At 45.6% G+C, this 24,688-nt stretch overlaps 1 protein-coding gene across 1 annotated transcript; it reads right to left on the bottom strand.

Moving 5' to 3' along the window:
- Positions 1–438: 438 nt before the first annotated feature.
- On the bottom strand, positions 439–24,337 carry SLC5A9 (solute carrier family 5 (sodium/sugar cotransporter), member 9). Its single transcript, XM_009696927.1, has 14 exons — positions 24,260–24,337; positions 22,779–22,850; positions 20,128–20,232; positions 18,126–18,290; positions 15,193–15,298; positions 14,533–14,613; positions 13,543–13,748; positions 12,468–12,603; positions 11,453–11,560; positions 11,118–11,268; positions 9,740–9,908; positions 9,010–9,225; positions 2,608–2,755; positions 439–647 (listed from the first exon to the last, which is right to left on the bottom strand). The coding sequence occupies exons 1-14, from the start codon at positions 24,335–24,337 to the stop codon at positions 439–441; spliced, it is 1,950 nt and encodes a 649-aa protein (XP_009695229.1).
- Positions 24,338–24,688: the final 351 nt, after the last annotated feature.

The raw sequence follows: 24,688 nt of genomic DNA, 5'->3' as shown, positions 1-24,688 counted from the left end.
TGAGTCTCTTTCCCCACACCAGTGTGAACCAGAAGAAGTCCTTCCTCTAAGAGCAGCGTGCAAAGTCAGCCCTGAGCTGGTGCATGAGGGGAGCCAGGACCCAGCCATGCCACAGCTGGGCTTTCCAAAGACTTTGCTCCTTGCTGGGCTCAGCTCTGCACCTTTAAAATTGACCCCAGGTCTCCTGACTTGACCCACATGCGGTCCCACACATCCCCTGCATCCTGGATGTGACCGGTGTTGAGGCTTGGTCACACCTTATCTTACAAAGAAACCGAGCCCCACAGTCATTTCCAGCAAGCCGTGCCTCTGGGGAAGGGCTGCACCAAGGCATCTCTGGGGACCATCACAAGGGTCTCTGTCACCCGATGCTTCCTGCTTAGACATGAAATGAGGACCCCTGAGAGAAACCAAAGCCACATGCTGCCTGACCCCACCTCAGCCAAAATATGCCCACAGAAAGACATTAATAGTCAGCAGGAGAATAGCATTAACATTGCAAACGGTCTTCCACAGGGGCTTTTCCTCAATGCTGGTGAGTCTCTGCTCCAGGGCAGCTCTCTCCTCCTGGGACAGGGTGGGCGTGGGGCCGGTGGACAGACCACAGAACCATAAGTACAGCATTTTCCAGCAGGGAGGCTTGGCTGCTGCAAGAGATGGACCAAAAAATGGGTGTTACCATCTAGCTGGGACCCTTTCCTCCCTCCTTCCACTAGTTTGGAGGTGCAGTGACCAATCTGGAGTGGGGCTTGAGATGCACCTTGGATGGGAGCTGCGAGGTGATGATGGGAGATGGGAAGGGAAGGGAAAAGAGAAAGCTCTGCCTCAACCATATGCAGCACACCTGATTACAGTTGGTTGATTGCAACTCCAATCATTCATTCGTTAATTAACAGACCAGCTTCCATCCACTTTCATAAATTCCTGAAAGCATGATGGTCCATTTAGGGATAGCCTGGCTTATTTATTACATGTGACATGCCAGATGAAGTATGTATTTTAATTGTCAGCCCTGTGCCGTGTGTATTTCACTGGCTGTTCTTTCCAAATATAACATTTTTTGAAAATGCAGAATGTCCTAAGGCCTTGAAAAAGGTGTTACCCGGAAAAAAAACCTCATTAAACTGTCAACTGCTGTATTTCGCATTTCCTTTCCCATCATTGCTAATTACCAAAATACCAAGACATTTGTTTAGAAAAAACTAAGCTAGTTAAGTGAACGAGGAATCATTACGAAATAATAAATAATGCTGAATGTCTGCATACAACTTAACCCCAAACTTATTCTATTGGGAAAAAAATATTAAGAGATTTTGTTAGCTGTTCACTTCTGTTTAGCTTGGCTGTGATTGGTACCAGTGTCCTTTGGACTGACCGGCAAAAGGAAGGAGTGAAGAAATCTTGTGTATATGCCTTTCTTCTGAGACTTCTGCTCTGTAGCCTTGGAAGGTCAAGCTCAAAACCAGAAAGCTGCATTTATTAATGGGTTTGCAGAATAAACCTCTGTCCACTCTGAAAAGAACTTGTGTATGTAGCATCTCCTGCTACTGTTCTGTCTTCTGACAACTCTTTAAGTTGATTTGACTCTTTGCCTTCCTTCTAATTAATACTCTTGGTAGGACACACATCTATTTAAGCAATTTGGGTCTCAGTTTTAACCATGGTTTGTGTCCTGAGGAAAGATGAAAGATACTACTGGCATAATGTAAATGTGAAAACTGAGGCTTGTAGATTTATCCTAGGACAGTCACGAAATGCACATGTCTGCTCCCAGTGTTTCATTATCCCTTCGGACCATGATGCTGTTTTGATACAGTATGTCACAGCATCACTGGGTGAGTTTGACCAGCAGAGCCCGCACAAGGGTATGGAGCTGGCATGTCTAGCACATAGACAAGGGGTTTATCTCCTAGCAATGATGAGGACAGGAAGGGATGCCACTTTTACGTGCTGGAAGTTGAAATTACAGAGCCTGCCATGACTGTCATAGTGCTAGTGGTAGCTGCTGCTTTGGTTATGCCTGCAGTAGTGCTACGGAGCTCCTCAAGAGCATCTTGGTGAGACAGACGAACAGATGCAGTGCCATGGCACAAAGCCCCAGTGTCAATGGGGCAAGGAGCAGTGTCCCAGCAGCACAGACCTCCACCCTCCCGAGGGATGTTCATAAGTGGCCATAGACTCTAAGGCCATTGACATCTAAGAAGTCCAGCACACCACGAAGTGTCCAGGCCTAAAGTGCTAAAATAATGCTGTGACTTGGGAAGAACTAGACTGGGGTAGTTTGCGTGGGTAAATAACTTGTTCTAGGGAGGAGGAAAAACATTCTACCGAATGGTGGGTTTTCTTTTTTGTCTGGGAACAGCAGCTCTTCTGAGCCATTCAGAGGACTGCAACATGAAGGTAAATGCTTGCAGATATGTTGGGAGGACCAAGAATCACAACACTTTCATTTGTCACATCTTTATAACTACTATACCCGTAAATACAAACCCCAACTCCAGTGAATGCAAGAGATGGCCTCTCATGAGCTATAGAGGGATTTGCATGAGATCTTGACTGTGCACTCACATGCACATGAGTGTGCTTGCTCACAGCCAGCCACCCTACCTGCCTCCTCCTTATCGACTGAATTTGTACTTTCAACCAAATCACTCGCTCCGTTTTCTGCATTGATCTGTGCTGCTTCACTCTTGTAGTTTTTCAGGTCAATGGAAGGTGCTTTTCTGTGTCTTGTCCACCACGTCAGGCAAGCGAGCTGCGAAGTGGGACAGAGAACAAACAGGTTATTGCCTGTCAGTCCCAAACTGGCATGCCAGTCATCTCCCTCTTGGAGGGGCACAGCTCCAAGACATTCTGGATCAGAGACCTATTCTGGGGCAACGGTTGTTGCCCCCCTTTCTCTCACATCCCTTCTGCACAAGTGTCCACACCCTGGAAAAGAAGGCTGGCACCAACCAGCTGGAGCTGAAGAGCTGAGAAGTGTGAATTAACCTAGTTTCTTTCCTTCTGTTTTTTTAATCAACCTATTCCATCCCTGTCTCTACCAGGAGTAACCTTTTAGTAGACATTGAAGAAGTAGCTTCCTATTTGCTAGGCTCACTTGATTGACATGAAATAATGATGATCTGCATCCAGAATGGCAGCCCTTCAACAGGGAAGGGTAATAAAGTCAATTAAAAAAAAAAAAAAAAAGAAAAAGCCAAGATAACCCTCTCTGGATACGGGCAATTGCAGCCATTGTACCCTCAGCAGAGAAAGATCAGTCGGGTGTTGGCAGGCAGCTATATGGCCATAGGGGCATGACGTAGTTACATGGCCATAAGGGCACAATGCAGATATATGACCATGGCAACACTGGTATTCGAGTAGCTCCTTCTCTGGGACATGGGGAGGGACTGGAGGATCTTCTGTCTCATCTCAGTTGTTGTTTTATCGGAAAAGAAAACCCAATGTGAACATTAAACCCCACAGTTGAGACAAGCTCACATCAAAGCGACAAGCTGCACTTCCAAATGAGCTTATCTCAGGGCTCTTAGTAGGAAAAGCAGCAGTATTGTGTTTCTGCTCTGTGACTGCAAGTATGTGCTCAAGAATTGCAACTACGTGGGCAGCGCCATGATGGCAAATAAGTCACAATTCGCAGGGAGGATTATACCGTACATTTGACTGAGAGGTGTAGTTAGAAGTAGAAAAAAAATGACCTCTGGGCACACACTGTAAGACTTGCCCATCCAAACGCCTTTTCTCTTTTTTGTTTGTTGGTTGGTTTGGCTTTCTCTCCTTTGTTTTTTAATTCCAGTTTTCTCTATTGGGCCAAAACAAGACATTACCTCTCTCTGCAGTCTCCCAGTGAAAGAACCATCGAAAGCCATGAAAGACAGTCAGTCCTGGAGAGGCTGCTGTGGCTGCAATCTGCTCTGCTTTACAAAAGCAGGAGGTCTGAAACTCTTATCCTAGGGCAACTCTGAAAGTCTTCTCCTCCCTGGGACACAGGCAGTGCACAGGCCACAACAATCTCGCAAACCTCACAGTGGTCCCTTTGCAGCTGTGGGGTGGGGTTAACCATGCCAGGGGCTCAGGTCTTTGAATTTAAGCCAGCCCTGCTGCTTCTTTGGCTGACCACGGCACACCAAGCAGCTTGGTGACATTGGCACTTCCTAACTCCTGCGTGCTCCAGCCAAGCCAGGCAGCAAGGACCACGCTCATCAATCCCACTCAAACGCAGCAGCCCATGTCCGTGGGCTGCCCTGCAGAGGAGCCCCAGGATGGGACTGGGGCGGTGAAGCTGCAGTGGTCACAACAGGTCAGGCAAAGTCACGTATTTGCCTAACAAGCGGCTGCCTCCCTGCTCTGCCCCTATGGAAACAAACGTCTCCAATGGGTCACTTACAAAGGAACGTGAGATTAATCTTTGAATTTTACACACACAAATCTAGGCAGGAGTTTCCAGCTGACACAAAATGTTGCATAATTTCCAGAAGATTTATAGCTTTATTTAAATCATTTTCAACCAAGATGAGCATTGGGCAGGGCTAATCTTTCTTGTCACGATGTGCTAAATTGCTTTGATTTGATGATCCTCATCTTTCTCAGGGATTCTTTTTTTTTTTAATCTCTTAGGAAATGTCAGTGGAACATAGCAAAGTTTCAGGGTACTAAAGGATTTCCAAAACTTTTTTCTTTTCCCTCCTTTTCCCGTGAAATCTGCAAGGGACAGAGTTTACCTGGGGCTCAGACTCTGCCAGATAAGAGCGATTCCCAATTGAAAGCAGCATAGACACACACCTAACTTCATCTCATATCATCCCACTGACCCACCCAGGAGCTGGTGCTTTGACCATGGCCAAATAAAGCAAACCACCACCCTAGAAAGTGCCTTGGTGAAGCATCATACCAACACTCCAGCTTCAAGCTCCCCTGTGGTGGGTTTTGGCTGGCTAAATTCCAGGAGATCCCCCTTTCTCCTCTTTGCCAGTGCCAGAAGGACATGTGAGAGGGCAGACCGGCAGCATTGTGTGGACATAGAGGCCACCATGGGGCTGGCTACGCTTCCCTGGCACAGACTCATGAAGGGATGGGGATGGGAGAGACAGAGGATGGCACCTGTTTTGCATGTCTGAAGAAAGCAAGCAAACACATAAATAAGGAGAATTGCTGATGGGGGAGCTGCATTAGCATAATTGACTTGAACCTTGGAAATGCTGCCTGAGGCTGCCATGCCCAAGGGCAGGGGAGTGTGGAGCAGCCACTTGGTGGGTCCTGGGGAGCCCTGGGGCTCTGGTCCCCACTGCAGAGCCATGCATGGGCACTGCTCGGAGAGCTCTGTGTCTCCCCCCCTTTAGTTTGCACCTCTACGCGTGCCTGGTTCCCACAGGAGCTGAGCATGCTTTGCTGTCAGTGGCACTAAATGATGCTGTGGGAGCTTCAGCTGCAGCACCTTGAAGTGCACGGTGTGGGTTCAGGCTGGACAAAGCAGGCTTGGTGCTCGTCCCAGGCTATGCACCTAAAGGAGCCACTGAAGCCAGACCTCAAGACACAGGGAAAACATTCCTGACCTCAGAGTACATCAGGTGGAATTGCCAATTCATCAGCCTGTCTGGATGAGCCCTGACCCCTGGGGAGGTGACCTGCTCATATAGCTCTCGTGCTTTGTGGGCTGTTTTCTCCCTTTTCACCCTCACATCCTCCTTGGACAAGGGAGTTTTTGCAAGAACTCAGCAAAGTTTTTCTTTTGTTGTTTGTAAACTAGAATAAATCCTTCTGTTCCAAAATGCCATCTGGCACCTGACAGTTGTGTTTCAGCTTCACAGTCTCAAATTTAATTGTAAGCTCTTTTGCAGGGTTTTCAAGGACAGCATGACACAATATGGACTACCTACAATGAAGACATATGAACTCTGGAGCATACCAAACAAATTCCTTGCATACTTGTTTTCCAGCACAGCATCAATCACCACAGAGATGGGAGAGTGTCCAAAACAGCAGGAGAAAATGCTACAGCTTGCAGTTCTTGGATTGTAATTCATTTAAAGCCAGGCACATTAGCTGTACCACTCTAACATCAGATACAAATCTCTTTTCTCCTTTTCCCCATTTACTATCTCAAAAGCATTGAGATTCAATATTTAAAGTTGTCCAGTGCAGATCCTCAGCTGGTGTAAAGCAGCATAACTGTGCTCAACAGCTGTTCCTGGTCTTTGAAGGCAATGGAGCTATGCTGATTTACATCTGCTGAAGTACGATCTATCCCTATATTTCCTTGGTTTTTTCTTTGGTGGCTTATTTTTCTTTTCCTTGTGCTTGACAAAATAAACAGCGTAATTCCTAGCTTTTATACGGTGTCTTTCATCATTGCATCTCAAAACACTGCACAGCTAAGGGCTAGCAGAACTAGACCCGTGCAATTTTATGGGGGAAATATCTGAAGCTCATAAAGTGAATTGACCAACACATGGGATTGGGAAGCACCAGGGCTTCAGGTATCCTCAGCCAGGACACCTGCTACCAGCCTCCCCCTCTCAGCCACTATCATGGGGACACACAGTCTCTTCACCACAGGTTTGCTCAGTTGCATACCAAAAATCAGCAACCCAAGGTTGCTAATGGCTAAATAACAAAAGTTCAGGTGCTAGTTTCTACCCATAGGGTTAGACCCTGACACGTCCATTCTGATTTCTAACTCCTGCCCTTCCTTCCCAAAACCCTTCTGTCCTTCAGCCATCTCAGCACACCCAGAGACTAACTTGAGATGAGACAAGCCCTGCTTGCAGGACACCGTGAGAAACCACGCCACCAGGAGTGATGGCCTAAACCTACATCTGCACTCATGTCTAGGGCAAAAGTTGGGGTGAGTCTGACTGAGGGAAAATGAAAATGTTGGGTTTAATGCTGCCCACTCAGATTCATGCCAGACAGGCGGCAACCCAGCAATGTTGGCACCGACCTCAGCTTAAAACCCACACCTTCGCTTTGGCTGTCCTCTGAGGAACAAGGTCAGAATTTTCCTGTTGAAATTGGGAATAAATAGTAGAAATTGAATGGAAATCAAACTAAAAGCAAATAGGGGCAGGCTCTCCCATTCCTACTGAGTTATGGGAAGAGGACATTAGCTACCACTTAGTGGCACAAACTGCTTGGCAGCCCATCCCATTTTGCTTATGGTGGGAAGATACAGAGGGAGCACATGGGACATGGATGGTCATCACCACCATCAGGTGATTGATCTGGGTCTCTGTGTCCAGCCTCTCACTGCCACAGGCAATATCATTAATTCTCATTGATTTTCTTCAACACAATCTGTTATACAGAGGTCAAGCACTGAGCTCAGCACTTTGTGGGGTCCATATCCTACCAAAAGGTTATCCTGAACATCTGTCTTTAGAAAACTTCTCCCAAAAAGCCCAGCCTACATTTGTTCATGGCCAGCACTGCCTTTTAGCAAGCTCTCCTCCCTCCCAGGCTCTCCAGATGTATCTGGAGGGCCAGCCATCACCCGTCCTTTGTTCCTCTGAGATAACTGCACACAGATGTATCAGACAAAATCCTATCCTCCCTGACCATCCCATTGGCTTTCCTCCCTGGACCGTTTCCAGTCTGAATCCATGTTTTCTGAGCATTGGCTCTTCAAAGAATATGTCAAATAAAGTCATTTAATTCCAGCATTTATAAAGTCACCTATTTCTACTGAAAATCTCCTCCAGGGAATCTCTTATGATCATAGCCTCTCTTTTCCCAATTCTATTATAGCAGGTCTTCATCCTGAACTCCTCCTCTTAAAATGTGCTTTAAATGTTCCTATACCTCCAAGGTCAGACTAAAAAGCCTGTAGGTGCTGTGGCCAGTTGCTTCAATTCCCGAACTGTTGGTATGATGTTCACTATTTGCCAGTGCTATGTTAATGCATCTTATCTTGCTATTGCTGTGGGCAGGGAGCACTGCACATGTTTAGTTATCACAGGTCAGATGATGAGTGGGAACTCATTAAACCACAGTAATTAATTGCTGGCAACCATCTGGCCACCCCTGAGCAGTAGTGAACAACGTAAGCAGCAGAACTAATGGTACCTCCTTGCCAGTATTTCTCTCTCCCATGTGGATCCTCTGATAGCTAATAAAAGCTGAGACTTTATCTCAAAGCAGACACAAAGACATCCTCCCTCTCTCTCTCTCCCCCCTCCTCTCCTCTATCTGAGTACCTGCTTTCATGTAATCTTTAGGAGCAGAGTGTCTTTGACACCACTAACATTCAATCAAACATTGATGGAACCAGTTAATGCTTTACAAATTATGAGGAAGCAACAGATAGAAAAGGCTATGATGGCATCACTCTCATTTCCTCATGCAGTTAGACAGGAAAAAAATAGGTCTTTTAAATCTATCCAGTAACCTTTGTTTGGAGGTAGATGGCAGTTTTGTTATATTGACAGCTGCTTTAAAACTTGGGACTGGGAAGAGTTGCTTTAAGGTTTTATTATATAAAGCCTCCCAACTCTGCACCATTTTAATGTGTTAAGTAAAAGAAGGTTGTGCCTGATTCAAAGTTATTAAATGTAATTGAGATCACATTGGGACAAAATGTTATTTTCCTAAATGCCCATGTTCCAAAAGATATTAATCTAGTTTGCCTGCAAGACTGATGCTGGCTCTGCTGAAACAGGGTAGATGCTACAATTACATATATTTAATTCCTCCTCAGCAGTGCTCTGTAATATGATTTCATCTCCTTCCCCTTCCTCTCTTTGTTCTATTTCAGTTATGATGGGCTGTGGTGTCTGCCCAGCTCCAGGCACAGCATGGGAACTCACACTCAATTTGAAGCACTCAGTGCCTCAGGAAGCATTAACACTATGCAACCTGGGGAACAGAAAGCTGAGGAGCAAGGGCTTCTTTGCAGCATACGCATTATACACCATTTCTTAACCATGGGAGGAAAAGAAAAGGACAGATTTCAGAAAGTTTTGGAAACAAAACAGGGTCTCTGAGAAAAGGATGCCACTGCAAGTCACTTACCTTTTCTTCAGGGATTGGTGGGGTGCAAAGACTAATAAGGACAATGACAATTGCACTGAGGACACAGAGGATGAGGGCAAAGTAGAGGTAGTGCAAGTCCTTTAGCACAGCTGGTCTTCCATCCTCCTCACCACAAGACGGTGTGCTATACATAAACTCGATGATCATCCGCACAAGACCAACAGCTAGCCCAACCATGAGGCCCCAGAAGGCACCCTGAGAAAAGGCAAGCATAAAGAAAAGGTCGCTGCATGGTTTTTTTTCTCTTTTATTTTCTTGACCAAGACTTTTATTTCCGATGCTAACCCATACTGACATGCATCAAAGGAGGATGTTTTCAGGTAAAAATCCTCATTTTTCTCTTTCTGCCCTTGACCATGGAACAGATAGAGAGCACAGACAATGCAAGATTCTCCTCCTAACAACATGCCTCCAACTAGATTTTGACACATCATCCCGAAAGTGCGGAACAACTTAGCCTTTCGTGCTTTCAAATGACACTGCCAAGAAGTACCACTTGCAGTGGCCCCTTGGAAGCAAACGCACATACACTAGAGACTGGGCTAAGATCCACTAATGCATGCCAGGGAAAGGCTGTCTAATTGACACACTTTAGCTGGACTGGTTTTGAGTTTAAAGAGTCTCAAAGGCTAGGTACTGATGGGAGAGTTAGTTATTTACTTTATCAAATTAAATATGTATATCAATTGGTTGTTGACACCGCACTTACAGGCTCATTAATCCTCTTGCAGAAGATTGCCAAAATGAAGAGAGCTGTTATCGGTGGGGCTAGATAGCTGGTTACGGACTGAATGTAGTCAAAGAGCTTGCCGCTGTTGGCTGACTGAATGATCGGAATCCAGAGAATACTGATGACTACAAGGACGAGAATAAAGACTCTGGAAGATGAGGATAAAATTGTATTAGTTCTGCAGGTGGTGGAGTTCATGTGAAAAATGAAGTTTTGCAGCAAAACACACTTCCAATTGCTCTCAGGATTTCCTAAGAAAAAATCCACAGATCACTCTCAAGAAGAACCTTTCCCTGTGTACATGAGAAAAGAGAAAATTGTTCTTGTCTATGAAGTCAATTCAACCAATTCCTAAAGCTAACTTCACAGATTTCAGAGTGAGCTGAGCTAGGATTTGCCAGTCAACATGCATGAGAGATCCACAATGGCATGGTAGCTCCCACCGTGAGCTGGATGAGTGCAAGCCCTTCAACCTGACATGAGAGTGACATGTTCTTCGAAGGACTAGCTCTTGGATGTGACAGAAAGAGGGAGTTGGAAGTGTGTGGAAGCAATCTTTCCACCACCTTTCCAAGCGGATAGCATGCTTCTCTAGTGCCTTTGCCAAATTCCAACTCATTTGTTGCTTATTAAAATTGCTTCTGGGGTCTCAGGTGCATATCATAACTCTCCTTCATCTTTGCACTGTATGTTACAGAGGTTTCTCCATATTGCTGAACAAGAGGCACTTCCCCACTCACTGCTTTACAGTGGTGGAGTATGAGATTGCCTGCAGCCTTCAACCACCCCACAGCAAAGTTTAGAACTTAATGCTCACGACCGGAGAGGAAAAGCACCACAAACGTGCAGAATGTAGCTTAAATTCTGCTATCAGGAGGATAACTTCATACGCCCCTGATATAACACAGTATCAAAGCTTGCTCACAAGGGGCACTATAACTTATCACAGACACAGAGAGCTGGGAGGCCCAGCTCTCTGCACTTTTCCTGAAAAAAAAGAAGTAATTGCAATGTATCACTCCTATCTGATGCAAAAATAACATGTTCTTAAAGACCTCTGGTGACAGTGACTCCAGAGTACCTTTGGCTTTTCTAAAAGGAACATTTAAGGCAGTATTTATGTTAAGTTTAGAGAAGGGAGAGACAATGATCTACCTAGCTCAGTGGTACACTCAGTGTTCCTCTTCCACCAGGTCTATCTGACATCAAGCTGGAAAATGTAATGCTCTTTCCCAGGCTGTGCTCCTGCTCTATATTTTAGGCACCAGACTTTTCTCAGTGAGTCCAGACTGAAGAATGTAAATGCTGCACTCAAAACAGATGATGAGAGCAATGAGACATAAAGAAATGTAAGGACCTGCCCACAATCATCAGCTCCTGCTCTGAAGCCTTTCTGCGGATCCGCTGCCAGATGTCTATAACGAAGAGAGTGCTGCTGCTGTTGAAAATGGAGGTGAGGGAACTCATCAAGGCTGCCATCATCACGGCAATCATCAAACCCCGGAGCCCTGGAGGAGCAAAAAAGGGAAGGAAAATCAGAACTAGACCTTTGGCCTCTCAGCATTGTTTTTCATCCAGATGTCTGGTAACCACAGTAAGATTTCATCATCCTAGGACAGATAAGGGCAGTCTGATCCCCCCCCATGCAGAGCATGGCTCAAGCCCACTTCCACAAGTGTAAAGGTTTCTCACCATCAGGCATGAGTTCTACCACGAGTTTGGGGTAGGCAATGTTGGAACAACCCACTGCAGCTCCACAGACCCTTTTACAGATGTCTGGGTCCACACAGCCCACTTCATCTGTAGAATACAGGAAAATAACAAGAAGTCAGTGTAAACCCTGTTGAGCCATGGGTTGTTTAATTCAAGAGCACAAATCTTGATGCCTTTTGCAGTTTCATATAAATTCAGAGGTGCAACTGGAATACAGCTAGAATAAGTGAAGCTGAAGAACATTTTACATCGTAAAATAAAGGTGAAACTTCAAGATGACATTTTGCAATTCTGTTCAGGGTACAGGTATAACTCTCCTAGATCTTGCATAATTGTAATTCTTGATGATTTGTCATCTATGGGAGCTGGACTGTTTCCATGAACCTGTCAGCTGGGTTATCAAGCATGTTGGAGGCTGACTTATTCCTATTTGAGGAAATCTGGGAGAAAGGCACCTTCCTCCAGGAGTGATCCTCCTAACTGGGGTATTTTTCTGGGGAAGTGGCATGCTCTCGAGAACCCAGCAATGAGAGCTCCTTGGGAGACAATAGGAGAGGAACACTTACTCTTTCACAAAATAAGCTGGTTTGCATAATGCACCAGAAATCGAATGAATCTGTGTGGTAGACTGCAAAAACTCTCACCAAATACCTAATGAAAGTAATCCATAGGACCTGAAGGACAACCTCAGTGCTCTGTGTATTTCATCTCACTGGCTTCCTCCAGACAGAAAGATGCATGCAATGTCCACAGCATGGAGCTATATGCCCCCAATGGCAAAATATCCCCTGTATGGATACTCCCAGTGATTCTGCCACTGTGGGAGCACTGGAGGTAGAAGAAGGACATGGGAACACCATTGTACAACAGGAATCTATACGAGTATGCCTGCAGGACAGCAGTTTCTGAGCTGTAAAAGTGCTGCTGGACCTGTGTAGGATTAGTGGTCATGGCAGGTATAAAGCCCTATGGCAAGGAACATGGGAAGGCTTACCTGGGTAAAGAGCTCTGCTAATCATTCCTGGCATGACAATGAAAAACATAGGGAAGATTTTCAGATATCCTCCCAGCACTGATCCACCTTTGGCATGGGAGAGGTTCTTGGCAGAGAGAGACCGCTGGACTATCACCTGCAATCAGTGCAGAAAGGGAGCAGAGAGTAAACCAGGAGGACTACAGTGAGCGCAGGATCTGTCCTCTCTCTCTCTCTCTCATTCTCATGGATGACTGTCACCCGGCAGGATCCCAGGGTGTTTTGCATGCCAACAGCAACTTTCCCATCTCGGTTGACTGCAGCCTGCTGCCACCACTCAGAGCTCAGTGCACAGGCTATAGGAGAGGGCAGCGTGGAAATTTCCTTTACAGGAATCATTCTGCCCTTGACTGAAATGAAACTACCTTGAGGACTGGAGACAGCAGCTGTATAGCAGCAAGAGACAAGGAATGGAGCAGACTGTAGGTGTTTTGGTAAAAGTTCAGTGGTAGGTTTTCATAATTATGCTGTCTAAAAGCACAAAAGCACTGCGTCTTGAGAAAAAACCACAGTTTTCCTTGTTTGTAGCTTGGAAAGGAATAAGAAATGTGAGACCTCCGGGAATATGAATGGCTTGTGTGGAGGTCTACACAAGGTCACTGCAGAGCCAGCTCCAGATTCACCTTTTCATACCCTTGTCATGCTAACTGCATGAAGACTCCCAGTACTCACCAGTCCACATGGGACAAAGACTGCAGAAAATAATCTCTTCTCTCTGCACTAAGAAGTGCACAAAATTAGCAGCTTGAGAAGGTGGAAGGAGTGAGATATGCTGGTCTAGACCAGTAATTCCCAGTACTCACCAGTCCACATGGGACAAAGACTGAAGAAAATAATCTCTTCTCTCTGCACTAAGTGCACAAAATTAGCAGCTTGTGAAGGTGGAAGGAGTGAGATATGCTGGTCTAGACCAGTAAAAAGGTAGTAACTCCTGCACAGTGAGACACAATTGTGTTTCAGCTCACAGATCCACAAACTGAGTGGGCTGGAAATAACAATGTGGTGGTTTGCCTGCAGAGGGAAAGACTTTCTTTACCTGGTCAGTACACCAGCACCAAACAGCCAGCACAGAGAGACCAAATATAAGGCCAGGCCAAGGAATGTCTCCTGTGACTGGATCCCTGAACAAATGAAAGGCATCCGCACGTGGGAGGTGACAGGTTGTGTTTGGGACTATGATCTTTGGTATTGCTGTGCTGTATTTCTCCTGAAGTCCTTCATACCAGCCAACTTTTTCAAATCCTGAAAAGAAAATGGCAATGATTTAAGGTCTGGTGCATCCTGCAAAGTTATTTCCTTATCTGAGTCTCATGATTATTTTTCTTTTCTCCTAACATCCTCTTATCTCCTTTCTTTTCATTCCACCCTTGCTTTTGGCAGTCAAGGTTTCTACAGGAGTCAGTTGGATTTTGCCCAGACTCCTTGTGGTTTTAACAGTGCATCCTGGAAGAGGATCAATGCAGGAAAATCTCCATGATCCTAATCCCCACAATGTCCTCAGCATCTAGTCTTTGCTCATACACCCTCCAAGAGCTAGAGCAGGAAGGTATGACATGACACAAGATATAGATATATGTTTTGTTTGCCAAGAAGGCTTAAAGCAAAGACTGATGATGGTCAGTTCCTTGTTGCTTTTTTATTTTTTTTATAATGCTCAGTTACGCCCAGGTGAATCTGCAGTAATTCCCAAAGTCAACAGGGAAAGTCAGCAGAATTACTCTGAATTTACATGAGCAGAGAGAGCGCTGAATTTGGCTCTGGGAATGCAGTGTTGCAAGCTGTTTGGTAACTCCTTGTAAACCGAAACTGGCAAGATGAGATTATCCAGAACCTCACCTCTATACAGTCAGTGCAAAGGATGAAGCAAGTCTGATGACTTGGAGAATGAGAGTTGTGCTGGCACCACTTCCATGAGAGGTTAAAACAAATTTCTGCACCATAGTTGAAAGGGTGAGGTACCCTGCTAAGGTCTAATGACTTTGGGACCATTAAACTAGGGCAGGATGCCACTGCAAGCTCCCCTTACCTATGAACATAAGGCCCAAAGCTCCCAGGACCATGACCAGGGTCTGCAGCGCATCTGTGTATATCACAGCTGTTAAACCGCCTGTCAGGAGAACCAAAGACAACAGGCAGAGTGCATCACTATGTACAATGAAACAGGTACTTCACCTGGAAAAAGGTTTTTCTTGGCACCAGCCCTGTGATTTCAGGACAGACTCGTTAGGAGAAGCTGGCACTGAGCTGGTCCCCAGGAGCCTATAGCTGCCATAAACCCTCCCGTGAGGAATGGCTTGAAGGGCTTTTCCATGTTAATGAGAGGACTTGGAGGCAGTTCAGCATCTTAATATCTAAAGCTGCTAATGTTGCAAAAAGAGAAAAAAAAGAGCAAATATGGGCAGTGGTAACTATCTGCACAGAGAGAGCCCTGAGCCTTCTGTAGTGTTAGAAAATCCTCTCAAAAACAGTGATGTTCCCCCCATACCAGTTTCCCTTGGGCCAGGAGGGGAGAGGGGAATAGTCAGAGGTCTCCAACAGCTGGGAACAACAGGGCAGGTACTACCGGCAACCAGAGCAATCTCTCTCTCAAATCTCAGGACCTGAATACTTTCCCCTATGTAGGAAAGGGGAAACTTATATCCTAGGCTCCACTTTATAATGTTTCTTTTAAAAATCAGCTATTTACCAGCTATAGTGTAGACAGCAGTCACTGCTAGCAAGACCACAGTGGACAAGTAGAGGTTCCAGCCCAAAGAGATTTGGATGAACAATGCTCCGGAAAAAATGTCTGTCTGGAATAAAAAAAAAAATCAAGGGCAGTCTGGCATTAGTAGTGCTTCGTGCAAGTGAAATCTAATAAAGCAGCCTGCAGCCCTCTGCGGCTAAAAGCACTGACGAGGGAGGACACCACGAAGGTGAAGTGGAAGAGGAGGAGAGAGCACAGGGCTGTTGGCTGCGAACCTTCTTGTTCTCGGTGTAAGGAAAAGTTTTCCTTCAGGTCAAAGCTCTCAGCATCTGGGAGCTGGGGCAGCAGGAGGGTAAAAATCAAGGTCCTGTGGCAAGGGACTAAAAAGTAATCAAAATAAAGACTCTCTTACAGGCAGCCTTCATGGCATGTAATTGTCACTGGCACAGAGAGGTATTGGTGGAAACTGTCACTCCTTTTGCTGGCTGTGAAGACATCTGTGGGGAGCAGGAGCCCAAGTATCCACAGGCAGACACAGGAGGGAAATGGGGGGCAAATAGCAGAGACCAGGTTCTTCCCAAGACTACATCTTGGTGGTCTAGTGGCCAGGAGACACTCCTGCTTGAAAGACCCCTAAAGAATCACTGATGTCTTGTGCCATAATTTATTTATCTGAAAAGGTCAACAGCTTGCATTTCTATTCATGCAGTTCAGCATACTAGAACGACTCCAGAAAAACAGGTTATACCTCCTGAGGACCTCACTAGAAATACAGAAATCCCCATTGGCCTTGTTTTGTTTGGACCTACTGGCAGAGAGAGTGAAACCCGAAACTGGGAGAAACCTGGAATTACACAGATAACATCATTCAAAGGCAGAAGGTGATATGGGAGATGTTTATGTTGGGAAATCAATTTGAAGGAACCCTGCAAATCTGGTATGGGGTGACAGACAGGTAAAGACATCTGCCAAGGGAGATAGAAGAGATGGGGCAAGATTTCTATTTGCTGTGCCTGAAATAAGCACCTTAAAAGCAAGCACTCAGTGTAAATCCTGATCTCTGCAACCCTGAGACAGGACAAACACTGTCAGTACACCACAGGAACCACAGTGTCTTCTGGTTTTTTACTTCCCAGCAGAAAATACAAACACCTCTGTAGCCAGGCAGGATCAGTCCTTTGACAACACTGTTTATGGAGATCTCTGTTTTTCTTTGCAAGCAGGAAAGACTCTGTAATGCCCTAGTTGCTAACCTATGTTTGGGCAAAAAAGCACAGGGAGAAAAATCCTTCTTGTAACCAACTGCCTGATGTCCAGCCAGCCGCTAAATGAGCTCTCTACAAACAATAGCACCGCTTAATAGAAAGCACCTGTCATGCCCATAAACTCCACCAGCCACATCCATCAGCCACGCGTGAATTAGCTGCACAGAGGAGAAACCACTGAGATGAAACATCAATGACTGAGGCCAGGGTCCTGCTCTGAAAGGTATTGGCAAATGCTGCTCTGCTGAAGGTCATTTTGAAAGACTGATCTGTTTTCACCACATACGTTGACCACGTAGCTGTGCACATTGTGGTGCTGCTGCAAGACAGATCTTCCATTTACCTCTCATGGGTAAAGAGGCTTCAAGTACTTCTTTGCAAGACCTCATCCTGGGCAATGCTTCAGTCCCACAGAGCAAAGCTCCTGGAGGCAGTGGTGACAGCAATCATAGAATCATTTGGGCTGGAAGGGACCTTTAGAGGTCATCTAGTCCAACCCCCCTGTGGTGAGCAGGGACATCTCCAACTAGATAAGGTTGCTCAGAGCCCCATCCAGCCTGACCTTGAATGCCTCCAGGGATGGGCCTTCAACCACCTCTCTGGGCAACCTATTCCAGTGCTTCACCACCCTCCTGTAAAAAATTTTTTCCTTATGTCAAGTCTAAATCTACCCTCTTTGAGTTTAAAACCATTACCCCTTGTCCTGTCACAGCAGATCAAGAGCTGCCCATTAGAGGAGGAAATCTACCCCACAGACCCAGCTTGGAACTCCTCTTAATGCACCTCCCAGGACCTGAGGTATAGTAAGCCTGGAAGAAGGACCCTGAAGCCATCTGCGAAAGGCACATGGGTGCCTCATCTCCAGTCAAAGTCTTCCAAGGCAACTTGACATCTAAATACTTCCATAGGGTCTAGTGAACACCGACTTATACTGGCCATGGGACAATCAGCTGGCGACAAAGGACGACAGTCCTCTCCCTCCAAGGGCACGGGTAGTTCTTAGCAAATTTGTGAGCGTAAGCTCTGCCTCTTTATTAATGGCATTTAAATGAAGGGAAGTAGCTTACATTGCTTTTGGCTACCAGCAAGGTACACTGCTAGCAGCAATCCAGGAAAGATGCTGAGTTTTGTCTTAAGCCACAACCTAACTCTCTTTCACCGTACTCCTTTTATACGACACAAGTGACAGAAAGACAGAGCAATAACAAACCTACTGCTGAAAACTCAGCTACTAGAAGAACAGCAGATTTATGATCATTTAAGAGAATTTCACATCTATGAGATACAGCCAGCCAGATCTTCAGATAGGGTAATGCTGCAGTTCCCCTGTCTGTCTTGCCTAAGGTTTGATCTGATGAAAAGCAGGCAGACAGTTTACGGTACTTATACTGTTTAGTAATTAGCTGCCATATCCCTGTAAAGTTCTCTCTGTGCATTGCTGTTTAATGAGGGCTCTCTCTCTTAGGATAGGTCTGCATGATCAATACAGAGGCAGGTATTTACTTGAGCAAAGCAGCACATTAACACAGTGCTACTGTTTCTGGTAGCTGAACTGGTCCTTTCAAGGACATCTGAGTTATCTCTGAGCAGCCCTGGATTGTACCAAGATGATCTACCCCTGCCCTAGACACAAGGGTCATGTTCAAGGGTGCGTTTCATGATACATACGGATATCTTGGTGAATATATAGAGAATGAGGGACAGTACAGACATGTAGATTTGTATCCTCTGCCCTCCAAATCTCTTCTGCAGGTACTCAGGCATGGTGACCACTCCTGCTGCAATGTAAACTGGCACAAAGATCCATCCGAGAGACAGAAGTGCCCAGGTAGCCTGTTAAGGAGACAGAGAAAATAAAGGCACGTGATTCAACACATGGGAATGTCCTTCTCTGTTCTTTCAGTGGACATCCTAAGAAAGCAGAAAGGTACAGTGCCATGCAATATATTTGGGAAGCAGTCTGACTTTTTCTCCCTGCTCAGAAGATGAAATGACAAATGGAGCAATTATTACAACACAATTAGAAGCTTTTGAAGTGATCCTCCTAAGTCCTGTGTCTCTCTGTCACAGGTGGCACATCCTGTTCCATCTCCTGGACTTTTTGGCAAGATGGTGTACTCTGTTGCTCTGGAGCTCTGAAAGATGGTGTTGTATTTGGTGGCCTTTGAAACCACTGATGCTGTGGCAGTGAAGCGTTAAGTCATTCAGAGAAGGATGGGAGCATCTGTCTGTTGCTTGATTAGGAAGTGACGAGGCTGAGGCAGCAGATTGTCCCTGTGGAGCATAAAAATAAGCAAGAGCAAGACTCTGCTGGGATGTTCTCCTTGCAGGCTTATGTAGATATGCTTCTGTCACTGGTAGATAAAGGGGCAGTTCAGTTGCTTTGCAACAGGTGAAGGGTCTTATGGAAGGTGTAAAGGGATCTCCCATCGTGTATTTCTTCTCTGAAACCCAGCAAAAGCCCAAACAGGAGATCTTGAACATAAATAAAAGCCATTGGATTATTAAAGCTCACCTCCTGGCTGTCTCAGGCCATTACCTTTCATCCAAGTACCTTACATTAGTCCAGATTTTATTTTGATCAGCTATTTAAGTTATCAGAAACGAAACTGATCCCTGTGAGTTGAGATTGTGAGTGACCGAGGAGAATAGCCATGGCTCCTGCAGTGGCAGAGAGTGGCTTCGTAAAAGTGGCTCATATAATCCCTGCAGCTGAGTGATGTCCCATGACAAAGGGAGAGAATAATGACATATCTAAGGTCCTGTTCCAATCTGAAAGAAATTAATATAAACTCATGAAGTTCAATCTGCCCTGACATACAATCTTGTCTTCATGGGCTTCTAAAATGACTTGCACAGTGATATTGGTATGTCCTACATGCACCAGGCTGAACACAGGCTCTGGTTTCTTCACAAAGGAATTAAAAGTGATCTTAATGGTTTAGAAAAAAAACAGGGCAGTGAACAGATATCCCAGGAAGGAGCTTTTGGTGGGCCCTGCCTGTGCTTGGCAAGTATCCGGCACTATTAGCAGTCTCTGCTGACACAGATGAGATTTAGAGTTAGGTGAGTGATGTTTAATGTGAGGCTGGCACTAATCTCACTCCTCATCACTGCAGCTGAGAAATTTCATTAGCATCACACACAAAGGGCCTGGTTTTCATGCTCTGTGTGGTGTTAGTGGCAATCTTCCAGGCCACTTCACTAGGGCAGAATGAGACCTGCCTTCACACCCAGATGTTCACCCTAGAGACATCACATTTTGGCAGCTGACCGGTGAATGCAGAGTTGCAGATTCTCATGGCTTTACACTGAATTTAGGAGCACATGCTGCTTTTTTTTCAAACTCCCTGTACCCAGAATCCTGTGATTATCCATGTACCTTTTCAGCATTCATTGTATTTTATTTTAATCTTCATGAGTGCAGACTAAAGCTTAAAATATGGCCATGTGCTTCTGGGAAGGTCAAAGAGCTAATAATTTTAGTGGATCCCACTTAAACTAAAATAAAAATCTCATGTTTTTAAGGCTGTCTGAATGTCTGGAGGCTTCTCTCCTGAGGCTTGAGAACTTGTAATGGCTGATACTGTTAGCATCTGATTTTGGAGACAAACCCCCAGTCCCTTTGCAAACAGTGACATCTTAAGTTGACAACATAACTGACTCTTACGTTCCACTCAAAGCCCCCAACAGCAAGGCCCCCAGCTGCTCCAGTGCCCGCCAGGCCGATGAATAAGCCACTGCCCACGTTGCTTGACATCAGGGATGCTCCAATCTGAAACACATTGCACAGGCACAAAACCCAGAAAGTCACTTTGAGGAACTCCTGTATCAGCCCAAGCATTTTCCCCAGGCACTCTCTTTCCCGAGGGGCTCACCTCCTTGTAGGCAGGTAGCTGGGTGCTAACAGAGAGTTGGGTTTTCCTTCTCCTTTTAAAGAAAACTATGTTTTTATATCTTAAAGTGGGTGTGTCTGCTCTCTTCCACCACCCGTACTCCAATGCAAAGTTTAATGTCGGAGTCGGGGTTCACTTTGTCAATGTTCTCCTGAGATACACACTTGTTATGGGGAGTACAGCGGGGTGAGGGAAGTCTGGTGGCCGCCACAGATACCTCAGTGTCCACAAAACGTGATGGATTTCTCCATTTCATTACTTAGCCAGCAATGTGCCTTCCCCAACCATTCTGACCCTCACTCTACCTTCCCATGTCTTGCTGGCAGCCCAGCCTCTTTTAAGTCTTGCACTGAACATGCATGTGGTGGATTACACAGCCATGGCAACAGGAGTGCTCTGTTGGAGCTCCTCCTATGGAAGGAGATTCCTGAACCATTGCAGGGAGAATGTTAGAAACATGCAGGCCTTTTGTGTTTAATGTCTACACATAGGTTCAAAAATACTCAGCTCTGCAGTAGGCTGGAAAATGCTAATGCCTCAGGTTAACTTTAACTGTAGGCTGTGGGCATGGTAGGCTGTCCCTATCATGGCTCATTGACACCCTAATTGGAAGAATGCTAGCTCCAAGGCGCTTTAATCGGGGCAAAGACTATCTGACTTAATTACTACTTTTATTTGGCACAAAGTCTCACCTCCTTTCTGTATGCCAACATCAAATCTCTCTCAGGGTCAAATGAGAAGTTACCCAAAGGACAAGTCTAGCCCTTTTGCCTCTAGAGAAAGTTTGCTTTTAGCCACATCGCCTACGAGGAGCTTTTCTCTCTTTGGTACTGCCACATGTGAAACAAGGAATGATGGAATTTGATCTGCTTCTCACCTTTGAGTAAGGTAAAACATTAATATGGCATCAACACCCACACTGATTCCTGTCAACAGCTCTGCTTTCTTCTCTAAGAAAACTCTTGATTAGAGAGCTGGCTGCTGCCACATGAATTTGCAACTGAGGTGGGGACTGGTGCTCTCAAGAAATTTAAACAGTTTTCCATCTATATCAGACACAGAAATACAAAAGATACATTGCACAGGAGTAGCAATGTAATACCAGGGTTTAGTCGAGGCTGTCTAACACACAGCAGAAATCTGTCACCCCTGTAAAAAAAAAAAAAAAAAAAAACACACCAAAAAACCCCACAAACAAACAAAAAAAACCCCAAACCAAAACAAAAAAACCAACACGTAAGCCAGTCGTGTACTCACAGTGACGGCCACAACGGGCTGAGCCTGCAGGAGTGCTGCAGAGGTGGAATCAGCTCTCTGACAAACAAAACTGAAAAGTCAGCAGCATTCGAGGTTGCTTTGAATCTAGAATTGTATGTCAGGAGAGCTGAGAGCCAAGAGCCAACCTGTACCCAAAAGACTCTCTGGCCACCTGTGGCTAGAGCCAAAAGCAATGAGAATGTTTTTGGGGTTTTTTTAAAGAAAAAAAGAATGACGTCGGGGAAAAATGTTCCATTTTAGTATCTTAATTTTTCCCCTCCTAATTAAAGAAAACTGTCAAGCTAAGCTTTTCCATTAAATGTCACTTGGCCGAGACAGAAGTATAAAGAACATTTAAGAAATAACAGATTTTGGAGAGGTGTATGTGTCTCTGATGGAAGAGGTTGAAAATCTAGCCTAGTGAATTTATGGGCAACTTACCTCCAAAGGAAGAAAATTAAAAAATACAGTGTTTTGGTTAAGAAGTGCATTCTGTTACCCATGACTCAGTGGAGAGATATATGGTGTTAGAGTCTGGCATTGGCTGAGAAGGATCTTTATTCCTGTGGAGTTTTATTCCTTTCAAACTTTAAATTATCTTTATATGTACCTTTCACTCCCAAGAAAAGGTGCCTTCAATAGATTTTTTTTTTTTTCTTCATAGTGAAGATTTATACTTTGGTGGTTTGGAGTTTATATACTCTACATCGTTAGTCAATAATCTCAACTTTACTCTAAATAGCAAAGGCTTAGAAAGTCCTGGGCTTTGGGATTGTTTTTTTCTTCAGTTTCTAAATGCCTTTTTACTGGATAGCACATTCCTAGATTACCTAATGCTGTCTTGGCTTGAGGACAATGGTATCTTTGGTGAGCTGGGGCCAAAGAATTTCAAACCCAGCTCAGTGTTCCCTCACTTCCATCAGTATGGACATTTTTGATGCTGACTTTAGCAGAGAAATTGAGTTGAAAAACCATGAAGATGCTGAACTATCCTTTTGGCCCAGCAGCTCCACACTGTAGCCCTTTAGCAAAGCTGTAGTGGATGATTCCTGTCACCTCAGGACTACAGTCAAAACATGTATGGACTGGGTCTCCTCACTAGACCTGCCCTCCTTACGTCTGGAATTGCTTTTGAACCATGAGAAACAGAGGGATGCATTCCACTCACAGGCCACCAAGTCATGGATCTTCCAGCTAGGAAATAGCCTCCAATGGTCCCCCGGCTTGCTCGTATCGATGACTAGAAGCACAGGAAAAAGAAAAATGTTTTCCTCCATTCACTCACCCTCATCCATCCCAGTAGCCTTGAAACATCCCATCATCAACCTCTTGCACCACTATAGCCCTACTCCCTTGGGTGTCACTGCAGTCAGCTGCCTCGCCCCACTCAGAGCAGCACAGACAGGTAGTCCTTGGCTCTGGCACAGCCTGAAGCAAGGCCCCTGTGAAAGGCATCAAATTTTGAGAACTCTAGGGGTTTGTTTGCTCTCAGACATGTGAATATACATGTTTGCAGCTCCAAGAAAGGCTGTCCACCCTCTGACGATGGTATGCATTAAGAGAAAGCACTTCCCTTCCTATTCAGCACCCCTAGCAAATGCCTTCAGAGCCAAATAAGCCAGAACATGGCACAGGGGTGAGAATCAGAGGATGACCATGTTTCCCATGGGATGCCATCAAGGACTGCATTTGGGCCTGACAGGCAGGTGCACTCCAGGATGACCCTCAATGCCTTGCTGCAGCTCCTGCTCCCTCGCTTCTTCCCACTACTGTGGATTCAGCATGTCCAGGGGCCCCACACTCGTATGGCCACATCACACAGCCCCATCTAGGAACTGCATGAGAACTGCAGGGAATTTCAGGAGCAATAGGATGTCCATAGGCCAGCAAGCCCCTCCGATGTGACTGACTGAGGCTGACTGTGCTTGCTGTTTGCAGCAACCAGGAACTTGCAGTCAGGCACTGTAATAAAATGGTTTGCTTCAAAATGCCTATGCACATGGCAGCACCCAGACTGGTGACCAGCACTGCCACCAAGCCGGGAGAAGCCTGAATGCCTGGCCTCATAATCAGCTCCGAAAATATTTTTGTGTATCTGTTAAGTATGCCAGGTTTCACCCATTGCTTTTGCCTCTCTTTGTGCAGGTTTCTGATAGTCCAGCTTTGGAAAGAAACTGCTTGTACCTATTTAATGACTTCTTGAATGTACCAACAGGGAAAGAAAAAAAGACTTCAGCCAACCAGAACACTATAAGTCTCTATGAAAGAGGCCTTCACAAAGCAACATGAACAAATAATTAGCAATAATCTTTCCAAAGCTTTTTAAAGTCCCATTTCAGTCTTCCCCACTCCAACCCTCACTTTTCTTTTGCCCCCTGCCTGCCCACACCCTGGTGTGAGACTACTTTGCAGTATGGGAAGTAGACATCACCTCCAGAAAAACCTCTAGGGAATGACCTCTTGGTCATCCCCATGTGGGGGTGAGAGCTCACAGGAAGATCACTGTCACCCCCAAAACCTGCTCAATAGGCTCTAGGATAACGGTGTGGACAGAAGATGCCCTTTGCAGGCAAACACCGTTGTCTGCAGGGAGGATCAAAGGCTCTTCCACCTCAGGCAGACCTAAACCCAGTCACCTCAGGGACTCACCCATATCCCGACAGCGAGGACAAAGATGAAGTAAAAAACCACGACGATGATGTCTGCCACCCCAAAGGCCACTGTCATGTCCCCTGGCAGCGTGGGCAGCTCCGTGGTGGTTGGGGTCGGCTGGCTCATGGCTGCGAGTGAGCTGCTGATTTTCTCTCTCACACTGGACTTTGGTGCACATTGGCCTTCATCGCTGCCCTTGTAATAATTAACAGGGTAGAGAAGGTGTGAGTGGGGAGCAGGAGCCAGGCAGGACTGTGGATAACATTTTCCCAGCAGGATCTTTGGCTCCACGGTTCATCAGTGAGGACCTCTCCAGAGCTCTGTGGTGTGAGCATCCCTCCCAGATGTTTGTGTGTCTTTTTACCAGTGACCTCCTCTCCTGCCCATTTACCCATCGGTGACAGCCACTGGGATGGCAAATGGATA

Source organism: Cariama cristata, unplaced genomic scaffold (assembly GCF_000690535.1).
Source record: "Cariama cristata isolate BGI_N322 unplaced genomic scaffold, ASM69053v1 scaffold12793, whole genome shotgun sequence".
Lineage (NCBI taxonomy): Eukaryota > Metazoa > Chordata > Aves > Cariamiformes > Cariamidae > Cariama > Cariama cristata.
Note: the sequence above shows the minus strand (reverse complement) of the source record. Positions and strands in the feature narration are given on the sequence as shown.